This window comes from Malurus melanocephalus, unplaced genomic scaffold, assembly GCF_030028575.1.
Source record: "Malurus melanocephalus ecotype Western Australia unplaced genomic scaffold, MMel_1.1 scaffold_493, whole genome shotgun sequence".
In the NCBI taxonomy this organism is placed as follows: Eukaryota; Metazoa; Chordata; class Aves; order Passeriformes; family Maluridae; genus Malurus; species Malurus melanocephalus.
The window spans coordinates 198145-218486 of record NW_026623725.1 but is presented as its reverse complement, the minus strand read 5'-3'; the positions used below and the strand labels follow the sequence as shown (position 1 = coordinate 218486).

General features: G+C 36.6%; 1 protein-coding gene across 1 annotated transcript in view; it reads right to left on the bottom strand.

The window, feature by feature from the left end:
- The window catches only part of ATP2B1 (ATPase plasma membrane Ca2+ transporting 1), a 60240-nt gene that overhangs the window by 5775 nt on the left and 34123 nt on the right, over positions 1-20342 (bottom strand). Inside the window, exons 7-21 of the mRNA XM_057381134.1 lie at positions 19149-19187; positions 18639-18800; positions 17111-17325; positions 15724-15966; positions 13125-13366; positions 10148-10385; positions 9110-9289; positions 8935-9022; positions 8536-8642; positions 6532-6723; positions 6115-6328; positions 5780-5991; positions 3820-3927; positions 1862-2044; positions 1449-1562 (exon numbers count right to left, since the gene is read on the bottom strand). Coding sequence (XP_057237117.1) covers positions 1449-1562; positions 1862-2044; positions 3820-3927; positions 5780-5991; positions 6115-6328; positions 6532-6723; positions 8536-8642; positions 8935-9022; positions 9110-9289; positions 10148-10385; positions 13125-13366; positions 15724-15966; positions 17111-17325; positions 18639-18800; positions 19149-19187 — 2537 coding nt within the window. The remainder of the gene's footprint in view (positions 1-1448; positions 1563-1861; positions 2045-3819; positions 3928-5779; positions 5992-6114; positions 6329-6531; positions 6724-8535; positions 8643-8934; positions 9023-9109; positions 9290-10147; positions 10386-13124; positions 13367-15723; positions 15967-17110; positions 17326-18638; positions 18801-19148; positions 19188-20342) is intronic.

Here is a 20342-nt window from a genome sequence, read left to right as displayed (position 1 = left end):
AATGACATTGCTCTCTAGAGAATTCTGAATGTCTAATTAATGTTCTGGAGTGTAGTTAGGGATACAGGTTACTAATTAGCATTTTAACTAGGGGATGCAATCCTGTGCATCTGTAAGTGTTAAATCTACTTTTCATGTTGTGTTCTTGAGGCATGCAAATTTGTGAGCTRAGCTTCTCAGTACCACTGCAAGGTAGAGAAATACCTGTCTCGCCAAAGGAGAACAAATACAGAGGTAAATGCTTGTGCAAGCTCAAACACGAATTGTAGTCGAGCCCAAAACCAGAAAATAAATTTAAAAAATATCTGAAGAGATCAGTTCACTTAAGACAGCTCCTGAAATTAAGCATCTTCATCCATCTGGTAATCTGAAAGTTTAAGCAGGGAGGGGAAGGGGGAGCAGAAGCCCTCTCAAGAGTTATTTTACGAAACCAATTACTTAACCCGTCTCTAGGAAGTTAGAGAAGAAAGTTAAACACATATAAAGATGGAAAATTCTTAACAAATATATAGGCTATCAGTATTCAACTACAACTGCTATGCATCTTCTGGCTCCAGAGCTTAGGTCTACATCCAAGAGTAAATGAATCTCTATCCTCTACAGAGAGGAAGGCTGAAACTGAAATGCCACTTAAGAGCAGAATACAGAGGGCAGAATTGAGGTGAGACAAACTTCTCTTTCACTGATGGTTTTTGAACTGCTCCCAGAAGAACCTAGAGAGAAAAAAGAACTCTTCAGATTTGAATGAAACTTTCACCATTTAATGCTTAAAATTTTTGTCCTTTTTCTATTAGCTAATTCATATTTCTTCTGACTTGTATTCGTTTTAGAAGCCTTGTTTCGCCACCTGAATCCTGATGTTGAAAAAGTCGTTATTCAGTAAATAAGGTCCAAGGAAAGCAGAGGTTCATAAAGTTCCTCACAGGCTACAAAGAAAATACATTTAGTGCTCCATGTTCTAACTACATTCATATTTTCAACCACTATTTGCTTCAAAATCAGCTTGCTTACTTAAGTATTGTTTGTGCTGCAGTGCAAGAGACATATTTTTTTTTGACCTGGGTCCATGATGACACAATAATTCACTTATTCAATGTAAGACACCCTAAGAGGCATATACTCGAAAATTTACAACAGTTTTCCCTTTTTATCTTAAAAAACCCTCTGTACACGAATGGATGAAGGCACAGGATGTGCAGGCTCACAGCTTTCGCATTAAAGTCTCTTGTTGAAATTGTTCCACCTGTTCTCAGCCCTCTAAGAAAAAAAGAGTCTTGAGGACTCCACTTTGTGGGACAGCTCTATAAAAGCCTGAACGATGATTTTAAGTACTAAGGAGAAAATGAGAAACGTTAGGTACGTGAATTAGGAAATGTTAATTTCATGCACTTTAGGAACACACACTCACACCCCACAGTAGTAGAAGCAGTAGTAGAGGAAAACACTACATGTGTAGGGGTAGAAATATTTGTTACATCATGGTGCTGGCTGGCGATGGAGGGTTGCCGCCTTAGAGCCCCCTGAATGGTACTTCCACTCTGGAAAGCATTCACTACATCCATCTGCAAGGAATCAGAGATTGTGACAGCTTGCTCAGCAAGAGAGAGAGAGAACAAGAAAAAGGACCATCCCATCTACAACACACAAAAAGTAAAGAAAAAAGGCACTTTTTAAAAACAGAGCAGATATAAAGGCAAGAGTTGCATTTAAAGCTGAAGAAAACAGAGGACCCTGAGGGATTACACATCCATCCATAYCCCCGTGACAGTCTCAATCATATCAGTTAGAACTGCCACCTTTTACAAAGATGGAGAGATTTCCCTCATAAGACCCCCTGCATCCTACCTTTTCAAGACCATACCTGAGTTTGTATCCTGTTTAGGCCCCTAAACCACAAGATCTGACCACGACGCAATTCCCTCTCAGCATGATCAATCTCCTCTACATCTTCTGCTAGTTCTTCTTCAGGAATCTCTTCCTTTTGTGTTCCATGACCAGCTTCTTTAAGGAATTTCAGGCGGCTGGTTGGAATTGTTGAAATCAACTAACAGTGAATGAAATATATAAATCAGGATTACTTGTTTCTTGACAAAAATAAAGTAATACCAGTCTTATGATAGCATGCATACAATTAGCAAAGTTGAAAAAACTAATTACATAAACAAGATGAGTGTATCAATGTAAAACAGACACTCCAGCTGAATAGTTGCAAAGCTGTGAATATACTTACTACCTCAACCGAGGTGTAAAACTAAACTTGAACTACAAAACAACCTTGCCAAGGACAAAGAATTCCACACTGACAATGCCAGGAAGGAGCATTACTGAAGCTACAAAAGCCATTAGTCTTGTAGATTGTATTTGTACTAGAGCTTTTAGAATTTCATCTGCTTGATGAGTATAATGTGTCACCAAGTGGGACCTCCATCAACTACAGTAACCACAGTTAATTTAGTAATACAGAAGAGACATTCATTCATTTGTGACCTGCAAGATATCAATCCATTTGCAAGGTGAGTGATGTTTCCAAAATTGTACGTATCTCAAGGGTTACTTTGCTACTTGGTGCATAGCACTTTATGTATCTTAAACAAAAGCTACACATGGTCAAGGGGAGTCATCTTTTGATACATCCCATCCAAGACTGCTTTCCTTGATCATCACAAACCTAGAAGACTATTTCTGAAGCTGCAGAGGCAAAAAGACTGCTCCAAAAGCAAAATAAGCAGTCCTTTATATTGAAACTGCTACTATGAATGCTCATAGCTCACATTTCAGTTTCTATTATTCTCAGAAAATTAAAGCTCTTTGACTTTAATGAGACGCTAGAGCAGCATGAACTGCAGCAAGGAAGCTTTGCCCTTTCAAGATACTTTGGGTCAAAGGTATTTCAAGCCATCTCAATTCTCTTCTAGGCTACTTTTAAACCTCAGAGTGACTCCATTTGATTTTTTTAAATAATTAATTTTCCAGAGAACCTTTTAAAAAGCTTAGTGACTTCTAAAATGTGTCTATATGTGTATAGACAACTAAAACTCATCCTATCAATTTTATGGTGAAACATGAAGTGTCTTTTACTTAGTGGAAGGAAAGAAACTGTAATGGAAAACTCTTCATGTGGTATGAAAAGTTTAGACAACTATGTCATTAAATAATAGAAAACTCTGTAGCTCTAAAGTTTCACGTAAATAAGCTTGCTGCTTACAAGCACTGTTGTGCATGCAATAGTAATGACACTCTGGGGGGAGGGGGAAGGAAAAAAAGTCCAAATGTAATGCCTTAATAGGTGGGAGGACTTTCAATCATGTCAAAATTATGCAAATGAAGATTAAAGAGAAAGTTGGTTTGAGTTTTGCTGCATTTCTTGCTACTCCAGGTTTTTAATTCAAGAAAGTACTGTCAAGTTTACCAATTCCAATTTCTCAAGAAAACCATTAAACATCAAGTCAAATATATTTTATCATTAACATGTTCATTGCATCTTGTATTCTTGCAAAAATTTCTGGTACTCATATCTGTCAGAAGATATAATTTCATATTTAAATAGTAACTACAGCTGCTTCTGGTTAAAAATTGCTAAACAAAACAGCCACAGCATCTAGTTATGAAATGTAAAAAACTGACCAACTCTGAGGAAGAAATATTCAACTAAGGACTTTCTAGCTATTGAATGAGTCAATGTTAATTAACATTTACTGTTAGTCTCCATATATTCATATAGTCCACTTGAAAGATCTAAATGCTAGTGTATTTGCATTTTCCATTTAAAGTATACTATTGCAAGTAGATATTTGGCATTTTTAAAAGATGCTGGTTTACCTGGCCCCAAAGTAGTGTGCCCATGCCCAGGAAAATGGACCATAGCCACTGTTCAATTGAGAGTTCTGAGCAACTGAAAGGTTTCCCACCAAACTGMACAATAATTATCTGTGAAGAACAACATAATTAAACATGTATCAGTGACCCATTACTAGAAAATTCCCTAATGCTTTAGGATCACAACAGGCAGGTCTGCAACAGGATTTTTCATGTTATTAAGCATATTCTTCCACTGTCTCAGCAGTTTGAGCAGTTTCCAAACCTAAGTCATATTTTCATGCTTTCCCGTGTTTTAAGAACTACCCATTTATTGCTCAAATGTAACACTCCTCAATTTTACATGCAGTTTCTTCCCTTCATTTCACTATTACAACGTGTACTTGATGTTGCAAATATATAGTGAGTACTCTTTATATGAACACCCATCTTGGAACTTAACCGATTCACAAACTCGTATCAAAAGAATTCATGGATCCACAAGACACAAAGTATTTCAGAAGTAATTTTACAGGATATTACTATGTATCACACACATGTTAAACATCAGACTTTAAATCACCACTTGCAGTAGGTTTGGGGAAAGGGGGCAGAGATCTCAAAGGCTAAATTAAATAAGCTCCTACTGACTTAGCTATTACAACAAGCCGTACGGGCCCTAATGAGCAAGGTGTCTCTCTGCATAGGAATTATATTCATGGAAGWCTGCCCTGAGAATCAACAATTCAAAGTAGCACGGCAGGCATGAAAAGGAGACACGGTATTGAACATTAAGTAGGACACCCAACAGCTGAAAAGGCAAAGAGTATCTTCTGTTATTAACTCAGAATGAAACACTGACAAATCAGGAGCTGGGAAGATATTTGGTCTGCAAAATTTATCAAGGGAACACAGGGGCAGTCAGGAGTAATTTCTAAATGGTTGGTTTTGTTCTACAACAATCAATCTCCTGCATATGCAACCCTGAAACTAAGAGTAGCTTTCTTAACAAGTGTCATCTACAAAAATCTAAACCTGTGAGAGTAAGTGCCCTAACTTAACGTGAAGCAGAGGTGCAYATATTTCCAATGCTTGAACTGACGTGAATTCCATCAACTTGATGGAATACCAAGTCTAAGGACAAGCTTAATGTATAGGTTATACGTTATGTCCAAAATAATTTGATCAAAAATGAAAATGGGTTTTGAAATTAAGTAATATACTGATTTATTTGTTATTTCTTCTGATTAATTAAAGTTAAGGCTATTTGGAAGGTAAAAGTATTTCTTGTAAATTATTTTCTGTATATTCAATTTTAACTTGTTGTTTCTCAACATCAGCATGTGAACCCAATCAGTGGAAGATAGTATATGATAACAAAGGAAATTAGATTAAGTTAACTAATTAGCTTTCATGAATTCCCCTAGATGCCCCAAAACAAGGTCCTTGGATATCAGAGGTTTTTTTTCACTTAAAACAGGACCTCTACAATATATACCAGTAGGTATCACTAATTTCTGTGCCAGCAAGGTAAACACTGGTACTTCAATTTCTAAAGTTTATTCATGTCCGATTCTGATTCAGGAAATAAAAGAAGTTGTACCTTTTCTGTAATGGTTTAGGTGGACTCTTGTTCAGCTGCACCGGCAAATATTACACGGAAGATTTAGGGGCAAGGGATGAATGGATAGACAACACATACATTTTCTTCATATTTTGCCAAGAGACTAGAACACTGAGATCAAATTGAAGGACTAGAAAATTCAAAGGATAACTACATTCCAGTTTTAGCAATTTCAAAGAGGGCTTATCTGAAAACAAGATCAAGCTGCACTTACAACTGACTTATTGTGTGCTTGACATTGAAGGTTTTTCTCATTGTAGAAATTACATCTCTGGCACTAGTTGATTGGCATTTCCAAGGTAAGCAAGTATATCAGTGTACTAAATGCATTTTCCCTCTGCCCTCCAAAAATCTGCTTACCTGCACAACAAATGTCCCCAGCACAATAGAACAGAAGATAGCGTTGTTAAAGATTCCTTCAAAAACGTTTCTTTCACCATGAATTTTTCGGGCATTAATTTCATTAAAAAGCTGCATCATCACAAATGTATTAAATACTATAGTATAATGCTCTGAAGGAGGAGCATGCAGAGGTGCATTTCTTCCACTATCGATATCAAAAATTTTCTCACCTGTGTATAAAAGGCATTTATGGACAGCTTTATTAGTGTCTTTACACATACACTAGAACAACAAAAAATTTTTAATGTCTCTACAACATTCAGAATAACTTTGCAAAGCCTCAGTATTCTTACCAGCAAACAGGAGCGTGAAGACAACTACCAGCTGGTAGAATGCATGACCCAGAATATTCTTCATCATTGTACGAGAAATCAATGGTTTGTTTCTACCATAAGGCTTTCGCAACAGAAGAGCTTCAGTGGGTGGTTCTGTTGCCAGGGCAAGAGAAGCTAATGTGTCCATTATGAGATTTACCCAGAGCATCTGCACAGCTTTAAGTGGAGAATCCTATAAAGACAGATACATTAACCCTCCAATAGAAGTGCACAAATTACAGCTATTAAAACCATTTATTATACAATATTGGCATGTTCTGAGGAGCATTGTGTGCTTTGGTCTRCAATGTAACTGAAAGTTTGAAAACTCAAGAGTTAATCAATCATGACTTTTTCAACCCTTATTAGCTGAAACAATCCCCCAGTGGTACGTACCTGTGTTATACATGCTCCTGTAAAAGCAACAATTACTGCTACTACATTGACAGTAAGCTGAAACTGAAGAAACTTGGAGATACTGTCGTAGACGTTTCGTCCCCACATAACTGCTTTAACAATACTTGTGAAGTTGTCGTCTGTAAGGATAATGTCAGAAGCTTCTTTAGCTACATCTGTTCCAGCAATACCCTGGTAGAAAAAGAAAAACATTATGACATATAACAAGATGCACTGACTTTTTATGCCAAAAGCTGTTATGCCCTTGGTCAGCATTCACTGGGATGCACCATGTCTAATGGACTCCTTCAAAATAAGAATCTAAAGGCCTACTGAAACAAATTCTACTTTAAAGTACTATTCAAGCATGGGAAAATGTAAACAAACAATGTAATGTTGTCTTTAAAAGACATTAATACTAATCTGAAAATTGACAATACACTAAGTCCTCCCAAAGAAATATTACTGAGCCCTATTCAAGCTGAAGGCCACCAGATGGTGCAGTGCTACAGTTCAGGCTTTGCCCTAATCATTTTGTTGGGAGGACTGCAGCAGCAGGCAACATGTGCTTGAAACACAGAATGATAAAGATTACCTTTTGMAGAAGGGCATTAGCATTAAACAGTAGAATATGCAATGCCATTGCATATGCATTGCAATACAACATGACATTCTTAAATTTTAAGAACCTCTACGTTTCCCACTGTATCCGAACAGTTGTGTTTTGCWTAATACCCACTTCAAAGATCTTTATTTTTCTTTTGGCATTCCAAACCCCAACTCAATAGCAAATTTAATGACCCTTATTCTTGATATATTATTTTGTCAAAGAAATTAGTCACCTGCACAACTATGTGTGCACCTTCAGATATCCTCTAGTGGATGGTATGTTTTAAGTGCTATTTAAGTAAGCAGTTTGAGAGTTTTTTACTTACAGATAAACACAGACAGCAATTGCAGGAAACATTTACAACAGATAAACAAATCTGCCCCTGACAGTGGCAACTACAGCAGCTATACCACACCAAAACACTAGATAATTGTTCAGTCTGTTACAGTTTAGAGAACATTTCATACGTAGCTGTCAAATTTTTAAGTTATGTTTTTGTAAAAAGCTCCTTGAGAATGATGTGGAATCTTTCCCATTTTTTCTCTCAGGAGTAGAATCTGAGTCAGCGTTTCTGTGGTACAGGAAGAGTGTGGTCTTAGTTTTTTTCTTTCCCTTCAAATGCTTTAAGAYCATCTGGTCCTGCTAGGACCAAACTGTACCTATTATGCCTAAGACTGAAGAGGAATCTTGCAGCAAAATGAAGCTTGAGGAATCTCTTTTACCACGTGTCTTGAAAGAAACAGAAAAAAGCTCAAACCTACATACTTAAGGCATGAGTCTATTCAGTATTAGCACTTGTAAGACAAGACACGGTTTGGCAGTCATGTGAAAGCCATGTAATTTAACAAATCATCCAGACAAGTGCAGATCCTACCCTGTCATAAAATGCTTTTGCTTCAGTTGTATTTCAGATGTACTAGATATGGCCACCAAAGCCAATTTAAACATCAACTGGTAGTMTCTTTCATTATGGTCTCCCCATTCCTATGCATCCTTAACAGGAAACACATGATAAAGCTCATTCCATATTGCATATGAACTTTACTCAAAGCCAACACAGTATGCTATTTACCACCTAAAGTAACCTTGTTCTATGTTGAAAATATTTCAGAAATCTTCAGTATCAGTAATTCTGTTCCAATACTTTGCAACAAGCTTTTGTGTAAAACATTTGTTGACTTGCAAGTAATTAAAAATCTGCATTTTTTAAATTTTATTCAATGGTGAATAGCACAAGAACATTTTCCATCAAATAAAATCACAGTTAATTTGGAAAGCTGACTTCATTAACACAGTTTTATACTAGGCACATGAAAAAAAAAATGTTTTTTAATCTGAAGTAATTTGGTAAGTTATTGATAAAGTATTGAGGATTTAAAAAAAAAAAAACATACCATAGCAAATCCAACATCTGCCTTCTTCAAAGCTGGACCATCATTGGTACCATCACCAGTTACTGCTACAACTTGCCTCTGGTCAAAGACAGTGCTGTCAATTATGCCTAAAATAAAGTGACATAGAGGTGTTACAGTTCTAAATTGACAACACGGCAAAGACTTAACCTGAAAGAGAAACCTAACTTTGTCTTCCTCAGTCATTAAAAAAACAAAACAAAACAAACAAAACCAATAGTCACTAAAAAAGTTCTTTTTGGCTCCATTTCTCGAGCAGAAAGAAAAAACAGTTGAAAGCACCTTCATAGACATTTCCCACTGTTCCGACCTGATGTTTTTTCCTAGAAGCACACAAAAAAAAATTCTAGCTTTACTTAAAATCTCAGAGTTTTTACTTGCCTTTTACTAGAGTGTGTTTGTCAGTGGGAGAAGATCTTGCAAGAACACGGAGCTTTGGCCAAATTTTATCTATTCGCTCTTGCTCTATCTGCAGAAAGAGCATTGATTATATTTTACACAGGTAGAGGCTTAGAATACCTGTTGATGTGCTTGACCATGCAGTCAGCATGCTTACCTCTCCTTTTTCATTGCGTATTCTCCTGTTAAAGTCCTTGCCCTCTAAACACAGGAAGTCTTCACCAGGATTCAAAATACCACATTTTAATGCAATAGCACGAGCAGTGTTAATGTTATCACCGGTGACCATACGTACAGTTATGCCTGCACGTTGACATTTTCTTATTGCATCAGGTACCTGTAAGCAAGGAAAAAACCCCACAGGCTCAGAAACTGTACATTAGTTATATAAATCTAGACATGTGAGGGAAAGGAATGTTTGTGGCTCCATATAGGMTAACTCTCATTTAAAAAATTAAAACTGTAGTTATGCAACATAAAATTAAAAAAAAAAAAAAGCATACCACAATTCTTTCCCTAAAATCCACACAAATGGCAATTCTATCAACAGGCTTTGTGTTGCTGTTATGTCAGTTCCCCTCCCTTTTGCAATTTTTCAAATACTGCAGAATTCAAAARTACCACAAAAACCTCATGACATATTACTCTGTACTGAGTACATGATAATGTGAAATAACCTACAGCTCATACTGTGCCACTTCGCACATGACTTTTACTCAGAAATGCCAAGAGTACAGCTCAGCCCCCATTTTCATGTGCATGTGGAATAAAAGCTTTCACTTTTACACCTCAACCCCAAGCCAAACTCCTTGCTCTCAGTTCTCAGGTGACAAGCTCACCTCTCTCCATCATTCCCCATGAGAAGCTGGCAACAAGCACAGTGGCTAATCCAAACCTAAAGTCCTAATATTCCAAGTGGTAAAAAAAAATGACAAGTTGTTTCATTTGCTGAGACCCTGCACAGTAAGCACCTTAAGTTATTAGTTTGCACAGAGCTTCAGTAACACAGCATAAGTGACATTAAGTAGTTTTAATCTGCTTTTATAGCTCCATTAACTTTCCCTTCAAGAAATTAGATTTTCATTTATTCACTATGCTTAAGGCATACAATAGCACTTCTGTTTCTTGTAATCTGCATGACGAAAAACATGAATCCCATTCAAGAGAATCACTACAGCTTAGCTGGTGACCCTACCTCAGGTCTCACAGGGTCTTCAATCCCAACAACAGCAATGCAGGTCAGACCAGTAACGATATCATTTTCGTTGTCCCACTCTGGCTCAGGCTCCCCTGCTGGGAAGTCTCTGAATGCCAGGCAGATGGTTCTGAGACCTTCAGAAGCCATTGGCTCAATTACAGTTTTCACAATATCATCACGGTCCCTAGGTCTAAATACCTTTGGTTCTCCATTAGCACTCAGTATTTTGAAGCACCTGAAAGGAAGGGTTAAAGAGTTATCACATTTTAAGCAGATGTTCAGCCCACTCTTTAGCTTATTAATCAACTCCAATAAGTTTCTATAAGCTTTCTTTTTACCAGGCTCACAGGCACTAGAAGACAGTAGCAGCATCTCTAAAGTAATCTTCTCCATACACATTTTATTTGTTCAGTTGCAAAAACATCCTTTCTGTAGAAAGCTGACTGAGCCAGTCATCCCAGGATGACAGTAAYGCCTGAAGAATTTTGCATACAAACATTAGTTACCATCCCTTTCTCCATTGTATGCAAAAAACTGGTGCCTGCACTGCTTGAGTCAGGCAATCCAGATTCAAGTTTGACAAAATAATCCCAACCTTATTAACAGCAATACAGCCTCAGAAGTAAGCACACTTTCAGAACATGCAGGAGCTGCTTTAGCAGCTGCAGGCACCAAACTCACAGCACTGTAAGCAAAATAAGGTACTGCTACCCTTAAGAATCGGAAGGCTTGCAGCCCTCCCCTTGCCCCCCCAATCTAAGTGCAGATAATTCAGAGGGCATCTGGCATCTGAGGCAATGTGAAATATTAAATTAAAAACAAATACTTAAACTGATTTAAATGTTTGTATAAAAGACTAGATTCACTGCTATGTACTGTGGCATTTCTATACATGCTCTCTTAGTTGTTACTTCATGCCAAAGATGCCGCTGCTGTCAAGGACAGCGTATGTACTTTAYAAATATTGATGCCATGAACCCAACACTACCAAATATTTTGAACAAGAAATTTAGTCTTGTTCATGCATCCTCTGAAAAGTTTTGCTGTAAAATAACACCACATGCACTGGTTATACAAATTAGTACCAACACACAAAAAAAAAAAACCAAACAAAAAAAGACCCGAACAAAAAAAAACCCAAAAAAACCCCATGGCTTTCATTAAATAGCAGGTTTAGACCTTGCAGAACACTGCAAAGGTGACTGCTGTTACAGTTAAATGTTTAGCCCAAGGATTTAAGGAATTCCCTAAAAGTTTCCACTTTAAACAGGAAATTAAAATGAAGCAGTTCCTTAGAGCTTTAAAATTCCCACCATAACTTAAATTTGAAATCTATGTGAATTTCCTGATCTTGGTTATTTGTTCAAGTGTCAGCAATCATTAAGGATATCTAGCTGCGATCATAAGGCTGGTGACAAATTAAAACATTCCAAGATGACTAAATGCATGTAAAGAAGTTCTATGTGAAGACTGCATTGAAACTCACTTCAAATACTTCACTTAGTGATAAGAAAAAAAAGGAGCTCTGCTTACAAAAATTCTGCATTTCTTTTACACTTATTAGTGACTCATTTGTGTCTTATAAATGTTCATGTTTAAGTTTCAGCATTCAAGTGCAGTCATATATGTTACAATACAGAAGGAGCAGAACAACTGACAAACCAGGTTACAAGTACTGCATATGAAGCAGCTTATGATGGCTAAGTGTTTTTCCTAAGCAGTGCATTCTCTGAAGAAGTTTCCTATTTGGATACTATTCCAATAATATCCAAATCAGTCCAAGGTTTTCTTGTTCTTTGCCAAATGCCCTTATTAATTTTCTTATCTCAGCTCTTAAATTAAGTGGTCCACATGAGTCTGGAAGTAATGAGTTCTAGTGATTTCTACAGTTCAATTGTCCAGTATTATAAGTTACAAAGTACTTCAGAAGGTAGAATTAACGTAAATATAGGCATACCTATTCACTGATGAGAGTTACCTATTCACTGATGAGAGTTGTCTTAAAATTTAGCTATGCAAAAAAAAGTTTAGATTTTAAGTTCCATACCAAGACAACCAAGACTTTAAAGACTGATTTTTTTGTTCTCTGAAAAAAAGCTGAGGAGAAGGAAGATTTCACCTTTTTTCAGTAGTACATTACTACTTTTCTAGATAATTATTTGGGGMGCTATTAGTAATCAAAAAAGTAAATTGGACTGATGAACATCAGCTATGTGATACTCAGACTTGAAACAGTTTGATATTAAAACCAAAAAGGACCTAGCTACCCACTGCTGTTCCTAGAGAATATGATAAAAAGGTTTGACGTCTCTCCTCACCTAGTTAGCTTCCACAGATGACTTCACACCTATAAAGGTTTGTCCCAGTGGTGCCTAATCGCTCTCTAAGTCTAATCTCATTCTAATAAATCCTTTATACATGGGCAGATGGATAAGGAAGCAATTGCTTTGTCACATTAAAACTCCTCGAGCTGATCGAACATTCAAGTTCAACTTCCTGTTAAAATGATCAATTTGAACATAAAGTTGCACAGTCTAAGAAGTAGTATGCCAAAAGTAATCGCTTTTCAAAGGTACAAGTTCTTCCTGGAATTTAGGCATATCAACKGATGCGATTTTACTAGAAGACAGATGAGCATTTTGACCAACACCATCTAAAAGTAAAATAGTTTAACTGAAGCACCACAAGTATATACTTTTTCTTCTTTTATTCCTTTTTTCTTTTTTTTTGTGAGGGGTGGGGCTGGGGTGTTTGAAGTGACTAAAGTGCTAATTGTCCATCTTACTGTAGAAAGTCAAACTGAAGGAGACAAGCTGTGAAGCTGCAGTCACACAGGCATGAGACTGCACTTATTCATGATTAGAGAGACAAGTATTTCACAGACTATGTGACAAAGTTTAGCATATCAGTCTCCCCACCTATAATAACATTTAGCCAAACTTAAGTGCTGAATCTCAATAGTAGTTGCTCTTACTTTTTAAGAACTATCTCAGAGGCACCTTTACTGAATATCCGGAAACTGCCATCAGAGTTTTTTAACACAGTACTCATCGATTTTCTAACAGAGTTGAAAGTGTAGACTTTGTACAAATCCTCTTCTGGTATCTCATTTCTTACATCCTGATAATCACGTTTTAAGTCCAAGAGCAATCCCAGCAAGGCACATTCAGTCTTATTTCCAACATGACGTGGTAGGCCACCTTCTTTTTCAGGAGGCTGCAAGAAGAACAAGAACCATCACTGATTAGGTTAACTTATAAACCACTGAAGCACAGCACTTAGAAAACAAGGAAGGACAAGCTCATTTCTGGGACGGGGAGGTTTCATTTTTCAGTAATTATTTTATGAATGTCTATGAGTCATGATTCAAAAATCATACTGCTGTTTTTTTAAGGTAACTTCTGCTACCTGTTTAGGATCCTTCAGTCCTTCAGAAATCAGCCATTAAGTTTATATCAATCCCCATTAAGTTTATATCAATCCCAACATGACCTTTCTAAAACATATTTTCCATTACTTGATATATATATCCAATCAACTGAGTGTGGACCATGAACAATTATTTCATATTTTAGAAGTACAGGTAAGTTCACATATACTGATCTAAGCAAGCTAAATGGCATTATTTCTGCTAAATTAAGTATCGTCTCCTGTAATAATTCTTCAATGACTTATAGACTATGATCACATCACCTGTTAGCCTTCTTCTGAACAAACTAAGACTTTAAGCTTCTTAAGTCTTACTACAAGTTCTGTTTTCCAGGCCACGGCCTATTTAACTGGAAAGAATTCAGAAAAAAAGTTTCCACCCCTTTAATACCAGAAAAAGTTTCTTATTCCAGCAATRTGGGATTTGCACGTACTAGTCCTATAAGCAAAGGAGTATTCCTCTCAAAATATTTGAGCTTATAGAGCTATAACACTATTTTTTTTGCAGCAAAATAGGAAGAAGCTCTTACTCAATCTGACACGTCTCAGGTGCCTAGAGCTGAACTACATTAATCATAAGTCAGTGGTTTATTTTCATTGTTCAGAGCTGCAAGACTTTAAATTTGGCTGTACTGAATACTGGCACTTTCAAAATGTTTATTTTAACATGCAGTTTCAGAGGTGTGGTTCTGGGGTCTCCAGTCAGAGATATCAACATCCAGAAATAAATACATCCATGGCACACAATGATAATACAGAGACTCAAACACCTGACAGATGAGGAAAAGCTGGAAGGGCTGAGACTATTCAAACTGGGAGAATCTTATTGGTGTGTATCAAATGCCTGAATAAAGTAGGGGAGTGGAACAATGGTAAAGACTAGTGGTGCCTAGTGAGAGGACAAAGGCAATGGATACAAACTGAAGCCCTTGAGATTCCATTTCAAGATATGGAAACACCTTTTTACTCTTAAGTGTGATCAAATACTTGATCAGGCTGCCCAAGGGTTGCAAAATCTGCATCCTCTGAGATTCCTAAAGCCTGAGTGGACATAGCCCTGAGCAAAGTGCTCTGGTTGACCCTGCTTTGATCAGGAGGAGTGGATCAGAGGTTCTCTCAACACATCCCCTTCAGCCCTCTCTGATTCTGTAAAAGAAACTAACTCTCCTTCAGTGGATGTAATTCAATTAAAATTGTAATCATAAGGGACTTGGTCAGTTTATATTCATGTTTCTCTTGATACAGAAAGACCTTTAGAAAATAGACTGAAACCCCTCACATGCTGTAACTCATTAACATATTTCCATTTTGTTTCAGAGAAATTGGTGCTGTTAAACTCTCTGTGCTGCCTCAAATACTGCTACTGTGGAAATTCTTGAAGAGGTGTACCGTTTTTTCTAGCTGATAAGTAGCTTTTGAACCGAGTTTTCACTGCTATTTTGTGTACAAAGCATCCATAGTGGAAGCTACTACAAAATCTTGAAATGTCAATTCATTTACTGAATCTTAATTATTATTTTTATGCATTTAAAAATATAAATTATGTAACATGTTGGAATGACTACAGCAAGAAAGCTATGTTTAGAATTTTAGAAAATAATGCACACAGAATGTTAAATAATCCAATTTTTAAAATGTTTAACAATCCATAACTCTTTTTACTTCAAAGTACTTTGCAAGTTTCAAACAACCTTTTGGCAAATACATTACAATTCTAAAGCTTACAAACTTATGCAACAGTATCTGAAAAAAAAGCCATTTAAATCCTCACCTATACTTATATTTTTTCATTATATTCTACTTAATGTACTACTCTTAAATGTTTATTTTGACGCAGCACTCTAATCCAACCAAGACACTCCCTAAGCAGGGTAAATAACTCCACTTATAAAAACAAACTTAGGCACAACTGTGAACTTAAAAGSAAAGTATCTTCCTGAGATTATATCTTTGAATTGTCAGTTCTAACTGAAATAAGCTATTTTTTTCCATTGAGTTTCAAATGAATGGTTGAGCAATTTACAGCAGATACAAAAAAGACCTTGCACTGCATTGTGCCACACACTTACACTGAAACAGCCATGTGGCCATCAGCCAATTTGCATCTTTTGAGGAAGCTGAAGAATGAAGGAATCTCCACTTACCAGTATTTTGGAAGTATAAGCACAATTAACAGAAATTCCTGTCACAAGATAAGCCATTGTTTTCTCTGGAATTGCTTCTGGTTCTGGAATTTTTTTGTAATGTTTTTCATTGATGTAGGCTTGGACCACGGTCATTCTGTTCATAGTCAGTGTTCCTGTTTTATCTGAGCAAATGGCTGTTGCATTGCCCATAGTTTCACATGCATCCAGATGTCTCACCAAGTTGTTATCTCTCATCATTTTCTAAGAAAATAAAAGCAGTTAGCAGCAATCGATGAGCATTACTTCACTTCAAAAATTCTCATTTATGGTTTCCAGTCTTACACAGCAGTTTCAGAAAAGAGTCATTAAATTATCTGGCATCTTTCAGGGGAAGAATTTGCAGCTGCAACTTTCAGTATAGATTCCCTTAAGTCTATTATATCACAGTAAACTCAATTTTGAACAAGGTATATAAATGCAGTCTCAATCTCCTGTATCTGCATATCACCCTGACTACTGATACTATTYAGACTGTTAGGAGCAAACAGTTTATGATGATATTTGGAAATTGAGGAGAGGTAAGGTTTGAGCTATACCAAACACAATCTTTAGAGGAAAAGTCTAACACAGCTTATTTGAACTATCTGAATACTGATAATATAGATTTCAAACATTCAGACTCATAATGAAACACAAACTGGGAGCCTAATGTGTCAATTAAAAACGTGAAGAGTACACAAGTTTTAGGTTAAATATCACTTTGAATTATTTACTTAGCAGGTTTGTATAGTATTTCCACCTCTAAGAAAAAGATGAAGTTCAAATGATACAATAAGGGAATTACTAGCGAGTGCTGTAAGTTATTAAGTTTTAGAACACAGCCTAAGCATCTTCTTCACAATCAGATTTTAGATATAGTCTCAGCATGCTGAAGCAGTAAAAAATGAAGAACACAGAGAGCTTAAGTTAAAAATCATGCTGCATAATAAAAAGAGAGTTAAATGTTTTACACCGTTCAGTCCTCAAAAAAAAAAAAAAAATCTATCTGGAAGCTTTTGTAGCAATTACTTAACACATCAGCTAAGYAGAAGTTCAGATTTACAGAAGAATTTGTTATTTGCAATCTCTAAGGCATCTATTTATTGTAAGCAAATGCTATAAGGCTACCTACTGAATCCATTCATCTCTAGCTGGTGACAACAGGCTGGCAATGCTCACTGTCCCTGTTATTGTGCATTCATTCAGAGATGAATAAAATACTGCAGGAGAATTCTTATGCAGTTCAGGGAAACAAGAAAAAAGCTTCTTCCCAGTCTGTTTTATATATCTATAACTCAGTTCGCATTTAACATGTGATGAATACACCCACCTACCTTTAAAATCGATTTGCCCTGAACCCACTTACCTTAACAGAGTAAGCCAGAGATATAGTGACTGCAAGTGGAAGACCTTCTGGTACTGCCACCACCAAGACTGTAACTCCAATAATGAAGAACTTCACAAAATACTGGATATAAATTGGCGTACATTCAGCAAGCCAAGGTCTCTTCTGAACCCAGAAGGTATCAATTACAAAATACAGCACAAGGATAATGACTGTGATTGCAGACATCAACAAACCTTGTTAAAAAGAGAATAAACAGTTTTAAAACATTATCTCAAATATTTGGCAATACAGACTGTGGGTAAGTGCAAATATTTCTGCTTTCACAAAAGCTAGTTTAGAACTAAGGTTTTAAACAAGCAAGTCAAAACACTAAGGTCTTTCTCAGAGGTGTTCCAGCTTCCAATGGAAGTATTTCTTCATGCATTTCACCTAGAAATTTCTAGAAATCTTTTTTTCTTCAATTTCATTGAAAAGCATAGAGCTAATTAGTAACAGGACAAACCAATATGTAAAGTCAATTGACTAAGCAGAATAAGAAGTGAAAAAATTCAGGAGGCCTTCACCAATTGTACTGCTGACTTATTCAGTGGAGTGCTTCAGTGCAGTTTCAAAGCAGGAGGACAGGAAAATCCATACATGAAGTAGATGAGTATTAAGGCTGTGTGGGGAAGTACAATGGGTCAAAAAGTACATAAAGGAAAACAAGCCCTCTTGGAAGATAGAAAGTTTGAAAAGGACAGTAGTTTACAGTAAACATATAAAGGAATTTGTTAATTTGACTGAAAAATCAGCATTGCCATGCACAACTACAGAGTGCTACAGCTCAAAGTGTAATTGCTCTGTTTCAGGCCATAACTGCCTAATGATGCAAACGCTAAAAGTCAGCCTGTCTTGAGCTCTAGGCTGGACTACAAGTCTTCTCAAAATTCCTTCCACCCTGAATCGTTCCACAATTCTACATAGACCAAAATAAAACCTGAAATATTTGAATTACACACTGGATAATGTAGCCTAAAATTTACACTGAACTTTACTGTTTTAGTCTACTTTCAAGCAGCAACAAGTTACCAAATATTTTGATAAGACAGCTGAATATTTAGAAACAGCAAAAGAAATCAATAAAAATGTTACATATCACCAAGGCATTTGTTAAGTGGAAATTTCTAAACCCCTGAAAGTACTAGAGATAATCTGATTGACCATACCACTTTTTCCACACTTCACTCAATTTACAGTTCTCAGTACATTGCTGAATGCCATACCTAATCTAAAAAGATCTTTCATAACGGTTGTCCAAAGTTATGAAGCTGGAATTCTCTCTCATAGAAACTGGCACTTGAAAGCCTGAATTTATTTAAATCAAGCAAAAATAAAAGCCATTCACATGACATAGCCTGAGAGGACATCAGCACACTCAGGCACAATAGCATACTTTCATGCATTACAATTTTGCACTTAAGTAGCCAGCCTTGAGTGGTTTGATTAATTTATCTCCTCACAAATTATGCACATTCCAACTTCTTTYAACATGACATCAACATTGTACCTGCTTTGCCAATCTGAACTGCGAGCTTTGTGAGTTTGCCTTGGAGAACTGACTTCTCTTTCTTTGGCAAGTTTGCTTTCTTCTTGTCTTTCTCATCTCCATCACCACCATCCTCACTCTTCAGTGGCTGCATTTCCATGGCTGCACCATCCTGAGCTTTAGCTAGCAGTTAAGATGAAAAAAAGGTTTAGTCATTGGTGAGTCTCCCAAATCAAGGATACTTAAAAAGCTTAATATCCAGCTCCGCTAAATATAATAGTACTGAGTATCATCTTGTACCCAGAGAGGCCATACTACACATGAATGTTTAAAGCAGTGTACGGTGTATAGGTGCTGGAATACCAGGTTCATTGACGCATTTGTTTTGGGCAGATTCACTTACACCATCTTTACCATAAGCAYTTTGGATCTAAGGATTCAATAAACATTTTTATAGGAATGTCTGTGTCAATTACCTACAGTCTCAGAAAACAGAGACTTGCAAGAAAGAATCAGACAACCTGCATTTACCTTTGTTACGGTTTTCAACAGCTCCATCTTGCTTTTTACCTGTCAGAGAGGAATACAGTTTGTGTTTTAGGCTGGCTCTGCAGAATTCATTATTTTATGTGTATTTTTATATAATGACTACATTACTCTTCTAAAACAATAAACAGTAAATTAAAAAATTAAAAATAGTAAAACATGTAAATTAGCTCATAGAAACAGCTCACGTCACCTTTTGGACTTTACTTATCCCACACAAGACTGCTGCAGTCTTAATCCATGACAGTTTAAGTTTGCACAAATTACAGATGTTGACACTGTTTGTGAGGAAAGCTTTTCAAAAGACTTCCTGATGCATTTTTCTGAGAAAGATATTTGTGTCACTGAAGTGATTCTAGTGGTCTTCATCTTGCCCTGCTCTTCCAATGCTTGTCCCCAGTATCTGACTACCTCTGTAAACGAACTGCAGGATCTCACTTTGAGATTCAGTTCTTTTGTACGACATTGCAGAAGCTACTGTAGTATAAAATATTCATAAATCCACAGCAAAGCTTAATGGAGGTACAGCACTGGATTACTGGATCTGTGCTAACCCTATTTACACAAACGTAAGCATAATCTGTAGGCAACATACCATACATCACTGTGAGAACAGCTCAAGCTCATAACAAAATATCACTCCTTCCTGTGTTCAGAAATGGAATTCAACAAGAGGTCAAAAAGAAGGACAGTGAAATGGACATGAAAGAATTTAACCAGTGAAATATCCAAGGTAATTGGAAGACCAACATATCATGTGTTCTTTTTGGGGCTGAGCAAGTCCCAAACTTTACTTTTAAGTAAGGAAAGCAAGAGTCATAATCACTGTTTGTGAGAGCCTGAAATAAAAGTACAAAACTGAGGAACTTAGAATAAAACCCACACATTTTCAGTATCACTGGTAATTCACCAAGCCTTTGGCCTTAGGTTATTATGTCGACTGAAATTTACGAGAGTATTCAGATAGAAGAACAACACTTTATCAAGCAGCCTGTCTGCCATGACATTTAGTATCTCCACTACACTATTACTCTAGATGCAATCTGATTCCTATAAGATTTCCCCCAAGTACTCCCACAACAGCTGAACAGGAGAAAAAGTGACATCCAGAAGATGCCCCTTCACACTTGTTCAGAACTCATCATTGTTTCCTAATTTAGTATTTGTTCTTTCCTAGTT